Here is a 7,413-nt window from a genome sequence, read left to right as displayed (position 1 = left end):
AGAGAGAGACTTATTTAAAAAAAATGAACCTTGCAAAAATATACGTGTTACGTGTTTGAATAAATAGACGTAGCAAAAAATGCGCCTTTTCTCTGCTCCACTCAAATTTAACTAAACGAGAAATTTTGTTCATTTACTTTTTTGTACTTTAAGCATAAACATTACGGCACTTCGGTATATTACTCATGTAATTTTTCAGACGTTTCTTCTTATTTAGAACACTAAGTGATTTTAAAAATCTAACTTCGAGCAACTTTAATTTAACATTACTATTAGAAGTTTATGGGACCCGTGAGAACCTTGCAGAAACAAATGTTGCATTCTCAAAAAAAAAAAATTTTTTTTTTGCTAAATGATTTTGGGATGATATCACATAACGAATTTATTAGAATTCAATAACTTATTTTTTAAAAAAGAACAATTGCTTTAAGAGAATTTTGAAAAATAAAACCAAAGGCTGCATCCATTTTTTAAAAAAATAGTTATCTATTCCTTAAATACCCGCTTCCAGCTATGCCCATTTTCTTAAGCACGTACTTTCAGCTGCGCCCATTTTCTTAAACATGCACCCCATTTTCTTCGCGCACTTCCATCTGCGCCATTTTCTAAAACATGCACTTCCAGCTGTCGCTGTGCTCATTTTCTTAAATATGCATTTCCAGCTGTGCCCATTTTATTAAACAGGCACTTCTAACTCTGTTCATTCTCTTAAACACGCACTTCTAGCTGTGCCCATTTTCTCAGACACGCTTTTTGAATAAAAATCTTACCTGCGAACTGTTTCAGTTATTAAATTCATAATATGTTAAACTTTAAAAGCATACTTTTGCAACTCTCACAAGCAAACATATTTTCATTTAAGATATTTACCCGAGTAATTAGAAAACGACCATTTTTTTCCTTCATTAGAACTAAACTTGCATCTCTAATTCCAGTGTTTCTAGGAAATAAAACAAAATTCTCAAGCTCTGGCCTATAATTGGAGTTGGGTTTACCAAGAGCAATAAGCAGTGCATGTACATATGTAAATTTTCCTTTCTTATTCCATGGATTATCAGTGAAGAATAAATTTCCCGCCATGACAAATCGTGTTTCATCTTGCTTCCAATTCAATACTTCTAATGCCATCTGAAAAAATAAAAAATAATAATTGGTCTTATTTTTATAAGATATTTTATTCGTTAATGAGTTTGGTTCTTACCTTCCGTAGTTTTATGCTACCTATATCCTTCCCTAGACGTCGATGAGATGCAGAAATGTTAGAAATTCGACGCCAAATTTTTGTTCCGCCAACTCCCTTAGTTTGCTATAAATAATAACAACAGAAAATTATTTTATTTTTTACATATTATAATTGATGACCAAAGGGAATGAGCGGTCAATGAAAGCTGATTTGAAGAAATTTCAAGGTTTAAAAATTTTTAGAAGCGATTGAAATCACAAAATAAAAATATATACGGATGTAACAATTGTTTATTTACATCCTCCAAAAATTTAAAAACAATGTTTACAATTTTTGATTTTGAAAAGAACTAAAATTTAAAAGACGTGTTGGTCAAGACCTCACTAGCATTTCTTTCGTTTTCTTCATTTATTCTTTGAGCCACCTCGTCTTTTCTTTAGAGGTATATTGAAAATACAGAAGATTTTTCATTCAAATTTTTGCCAACATGTTTTTCAGGGACTTCTAATTTTGATTTTAAGCACCCTTTATGGGAACACAGGGGTTATAAAGTTTTCTGAAGTTTCTTTGGAACCATTTTTCCTCAGGCGCAACCAATTTAAACCAGTATGAACCATCTTCACTGTTACCCAACTTTCGGAGAAACAATTTTTCAGGTTATTGATTTGTTAAAACTCGGTAATCTACAAAATACAACAGTTGGCGATTGCGGGAAAAATGAACCTTTCTTCTCCCTCGAACTTCAATTATTAATGAAATGGTTTCAAAACTAGTGATAAACATTCAGGTTTTTGAATCATTAGATTTATTTCGGATTGATCTGCATTCGAATGTCGAAAATTGTCATTCAAAAGAGATTATTATTAGATAAACTAATAAAATAAAATAAAAAAATAAATAAATAAATAAAACCTCACAATAATAATGAACAGTGCGATATTTTTAACTGCCTTGGGTGAAAATGATGCCCTTAACATAATAGTCTGCATTGAAAAAATATATTCATAGTTTTTTTTTGTTCTTAATGCTACAGATTACATACAAACTGCAAATAAAACTACTTTTTTGAAAATCTTTTACAGAAAATTTGACTTTCATACATTGAATTATTTTGGTTCAGCCGAAAAAATTCTATATTAACTCTAATTCTTGATTAAAAAAAATATAGTTTCATTTAACTCTGTTCTGAAGATAATCAACTACTGAAAAATTCTCTTACTTGATTGATGTGTTCCAAATGCAATTCTACTTTTTGTTGTGCTTCTCTCAGTGCTACACGATCTTTGTGATGAATTGGTGTCACTTTGTGTAAACGACTCAACAGCAAGGGGTATCTAAAAACACAAAAACTTTTCTCTTAGACACAAAATACTGCGTAAAAGATTAATTTTTAACGGAAGTAAATTTGCACGAAAACCCGGTCATATTTTGCCTAATATGGATAAGTTGTGTGCCTTTTATTTTCCTTAAATATCTCAATTTGATGTTAACTTTATGTTTTTCATTATATATTATCAAAAATTGCATTCTTATAGGCTCAGAAATAATTGTTCTATTGAAATTTAATGATTTGGCAAGCTTGTCTAGTAAGTCGCCAAATCAGTAAATTACGATGAAGCAGCTAATGCTGAATGTAAGTTTCGACAATAATTATTAAAAAACAACAGCATAAGATTAAGATAGATTAGATAAATAAAAGTAGCTGTTCAAAGGCACAGGAAGAAAACGTTTATAACAGTGTCATTTCCAGACTTTTCCTGTGCAATTCTTAAGAGGCTTCTACCCTTATTTGTTTTTCTCGATATTAATTTAACTTAAAATTTCGTATTATTAGTATAGTGATAAGAAAACAGCGACTTTTTATATCTTTCCAATATTTGAGAAAAAAATGTGTAATTTTGTAGAATGATGATGTCAACTGCAGGAATGCTACGTACATTAAAACTGCAAAAAGTGGTGACTAACAAAAAGCGAAAACGTATTAAAAGAGGTTCAAACTAGCATTTTTTCCCCTAGCACACTTCTTTCAGTTTACTACTGAAAGTGAATGCAAGAAATATTTTCATTTTAAGTAAATATAACTTGTAACGTCGTTGAATAGATTAATCAAATAAATTTTCTTACATTTTTAAGCACATCTTAGTAATTAATGGAGAAAACAGAGCTTACCGAGTTACTCGTTGAACTGGAACCATGAGAAAAGCTGGTAAATTCATTCTTCTCAGCAATGTATTTTCCATTTGGGAAACTCGTAAAAAAATCCGCAACAATTCTTTATCCTTTTCCAAGGCACTTAGTAGAACTGATGCTGAAGCCTATTTCAAAAAACAAACATTCAATATTTTGTATTCAATAACACTCTTTTTTTTTGGGTGATAGAACGGTAAAGGTCCCGCCATCTTTGATATTAGGCTTAGTTTTTGATTTCTAAACAAACTTTTGATGATATTTGACATTATCAGAATTGGGTTGGTTGTCCAACGTCGGTTACAGAATAAAATAAGATATTTAGTAACATTTTTCGAAAAAGATCTGCCAACTAAAGTCAGTTTATTTGTGAAATATAAAGGATTAAAAGCATATTTAATGGGTTCCATGCATTTTATGGACAAAAATTAAATCATTCTAATAAATTTGAATACAAATTTTGCAGAGTTGCCAACTTGCTCCGCCTTGCGTCTCAAATTTGAAATTCTTCCTCTACTGCGTCTCAAATATGAAATTCTTCCTCCACTGCGTCTCAAATTTGAAATTCTTCCTCTACTTCGTCTCAAATTTGAAATTCTTCCTCCACTGATTCTCAAATTTGAAATTCTTCCTCCACTGCGTCTCAAATTTGAAATTTTAAAAGTATTTTCTCAGCATCTCTAGGTTTATTCCTTTTTCTCTAAACCTAAAGAGGTGAAGCAAAATTTCTGCATAACGTCCTCTTAAGATACTATACGCAATCCTGATCTTGTTTGCGTAACTTACAATTAGCAATTAAAAGATTAATTCATTTAAATTTTTAAAAACTATCAATATGACATTCATATTTTTCAATTAAAAGTGTTTGAAAATATTTATTAAAAATGTTTTTTCACAGCATATCAAGAAAGTACATGAAAAAATTATTTACTATTTCAAGTTGAATTCAATTTAAAGAAGACTAAAGCACACATTTACCTGTTTCACACAATAGGTTTCAAATGCATCCATCATTGAAGAACATTCCAAAAACAATTTCCCTAAATTCACAGTAGTATAATCCTGAAATAATAAAATGTACAAGTGGTTTAAAATAAGGCATTAATAAATAGAAAAATATATATGTGTCTATAATGACTGTTTTTAAATATTTTTTTCATATTTCACATCAAAACTATCTTATTGCAATTAATAATTTTGTCCAATGCTCAATATATAATCCTATATATAATCCTATAAAACAATTTAAAAAAAAGTCTATTGAATGAATTAAGCTTATATAAGGAATGATAAAAGAAAAAGAAGTTGTTATGATCTGATCTTTTGATTACGAAATGACAATGCAGTTTCCTTAGTTTAAGATTTCAGTGTATTTAATTATGTGCGCAATTGTCTCTAAATTTTTTTCAAAATTTTCAATCCCAGCTTTCTGGAAATTGTCTTCCAAAACCGAAAATATGATTGTTTTTTAGCCAAATGTTTCTTTATCTAGTTATTAAACATTTAAATTGTCCCAAACTGCCTTTGTAAGGGATACAATAAAAAACGATCCCGGGTTGGTTATGACGTCATATGTGCTGAATGGAAACATGCTTCCTCCATTTCATTATTTCAATGCTTTATTAGGTTTGATATCACTTATATCGTATGAACATCCTTTGCAAACTATTATATTTTATTTTATATTATTTTTATATCCGTCGTTGAACAGCCAACCCAATTTTGGATTTACGACTACTAATGTTCAACTCCGTAGCCTTGTAATTTTGAACCAATCCAGAAAACAAGGAAACTCCTGGATCAGTACCCCCAGAGGTATTAATTCGTTATGGGAACATGGAGGACTTTGCGACTCGACAGATTTAAAGTGCATAAGTCCCCATTTACTACACGGGGAGTCTTTGGCCGGCCTGGAATCGAACCCACGAACTCTTGGACATGGGCCCAGTGCCCTACCAGCCAGGCAATCTGGACCCTTTGTAAAGTAGTAGTAAAAATTTTGTGAATTAAACTTACGGTTTTGAGAGTGTGGACAAAATGAAAAAAAAAAGAAGAATTTAAACGTTAAGATTCATTTATTAGCACTATTGCCTTTAAGTAGGGAAGGATTTAATCACACTTTAACTGACGGGTTTCATCAACGGGTTTCAAAATAAAAGGCTTAAAGCCAAAATTATATTATAATTCCAGTCAAATTGAATAATAACTCTCAAGATTTTTCTTACCTCATCACCTTGCTCCACTGCTATATCCAAAGTATCTTGAAGTTTTTCAGAAAATTTTGAATTAGCTGCAATCAATTCATCAAGATTTAAAAAAATACTATTCAATTGTTCTTTTGCCAAAAGTCCAGCTATTTCCATAGGTCGGTAGAATTCCTAAAATAAATTTATTAATTACAAAGACTAAATAGATTTAATCACACACTATTTTATGGTTTTATAGAAAGAATATTAACCCTCCTGGGGTCTCCCCTCTGTCTTACTACAAGGGTCGAGCGCATTTAGAAAAATGCTACCTAAAAGGTTGAGACAAAAGATATGCTTTCCCCTTTCTGGTTCAATTTGTGGTTAAAAGGGATGGTCAAAACAGAGATGAGCCCTGCTTTGGGATTCACTTTTCTGAAAGTTGTTGCTGAACTCTATACAATTTTTCTCTGCAAGCAATGAAGTTCTTGCTGATAAGATGATTGCTTTCAAATCACTTTGCTTTGCTTTTTGACAAGGATAGAGTACTGAACCCTGTACTGAATAGTTAATTGCTATTGATGATTTACTTCTTCTTTCTATTATTTCCCAGATGCATTTGGTGCTACTTGCTAAATTAAAAAAAAAATATATGTGTACCTACTGTTTAAATTGCCTCATTTCCAAATTCAAGTAGGGAGAGTTCGGTAATATACATGTTAGTAAAAAGTCCTATATATCTTTTTAATCAATATTAATAACATTTTTAAATTTAAAAAACAATTAATAGTGCTTTCAATAATGTTAGATAAGAAAAATAGCTGCAGTTCAGTAGATATTATTTTATTTACTTCAAGAATTATTTTTCTGTTTCTTTGAAATGGACTTATATTTCTTTTTAGAAACTTTTTCGTAGTACTCTTATATTGAACTTTAAGTTATTTGAATAATCCATTCTTAATTCGTGGTTTAAGCGTTTAAATCATTAGCTGTTCTTATGACAATTTATGAAAACGATTATAAATATAAATTTCCGTTTACATTAGTAGTTATTAAGCAAAACTGCATTTTAAATTATTAATTCGTGCATTTATAATATATTTTCAGGGTTAAAAAAAATGGAAAGATTGAAAAGAATTCAAAATCTTATAAAATTTTGCATATGAGGATTTAGCTCAAGAATTATTGTAAAAATATCATTTAGAGAATCAATATATTAATTCTTTTCAATTTTGTCCATAGCTTTTAAATTCATGTGAATGATTTTTATAATATAAATCATGTTGTGATAGATATTGTTAAAAAAAATTACGTCGCAGTAACAAGATTTAACTATACAAATAGAAACATATTTTTAGAAATTTTCGTAAGTATTGATTTAATATAATTAACATTGAGCAATTTTTTCAAAATTTTACTTATTTACTATTTTTGTGCCAAGTTTTGTTTTTGATTTTAATATTTTGCACCATGTTGGTCCATAGAAACAGTTATACGAACTTATTTTTAATAATTTGACAAGAACAACACGCGATCAGAAGTTTCATCAACTTAGATATCAGATAATCAATCTATTTGCGATTCTAGTATAAATGTCAGTGCTGTAAGTTGGTTGTTTTCGCCCAACCTGATCGAACAACTTTTAAATTCATGAAATATTAAAGGGGCCCGAAAGTAATGTCGCAATGGTGCATTTCATATTTGTTGCTAAGATTTTATTTTACTTTATTTTTTATTTTTATCAATAATGTATTCACCCTCGTTTTCAACCACTTTTTAATGACGAATCGAAAAAATTGAATTGGTTTTTAAGACTAACGATTATGTAATGCTATAACGATTATATATTCCTATAAA

General features: G+C 29.8%; 1 protein-coding gene and 1 long non-coding RNA gene across 2 annotated transcripts in view; both read right to left on the bottom strand.

Annotated features, from left to right (window-relative positions):
* The window catches only part of LOC107449499 (rhoGEF domain-containing protein gxcJ), a gene marked incomplete in the record, with an annotated part of 107,274 nt that overhangs the window by 3,011 nt on the left and 96,850 nt on the right, over nucleotides 1-7,413 (bottom strand). Inside the window, 6 exon segments of the mRNA XM_071188164.1 lie at nucleotides 871-1,128; nucleotides 1,202-1,306; nucleotides 2,403-2,517; nucleotides 3,353-3,498; nucleotides 4,349-4,432; nucleotides 5,596-5,748. Of these exon segments, the coding sequence (XP_071044265.1) occupies nucleotides 871-1,128; nucleotides 1,202-1,306; nucleotides 2,403-2,517; nucleotides 3,353-3,498; nucleotides 4,349-4,432; nucleotides 5,596-5,748 (861 nt within the window).
* LOC139427221 (uncharacterized) overlaps nucleotides 1-7,413 on the bottom strand; it is a 423,254-nt gene that overhangs the window by 354,984 nt on the left and 60,857 nt on the right. The gene's annotated exons all lie outside the window — the stretch shown is intronic.

This window comes from Parasteatoda tepidariorum, chromosome X2 (assembly GCF_043381705.1).
Source record: "Parasteatoda tepidariorum isolate YZ-2023 chromosome X2, CAS_Ptep_4.0, whole genome shotgun sequence".
NCBI lineage: Eukaryota > Metazoa > Arthropoda > Arachnida > Araneae > Theridiidae > Parasteatoda > Parasteatoda tepidariorum.
This window is presented reverse-complemented; position numbering and strand designations above follow the sequence as displayed.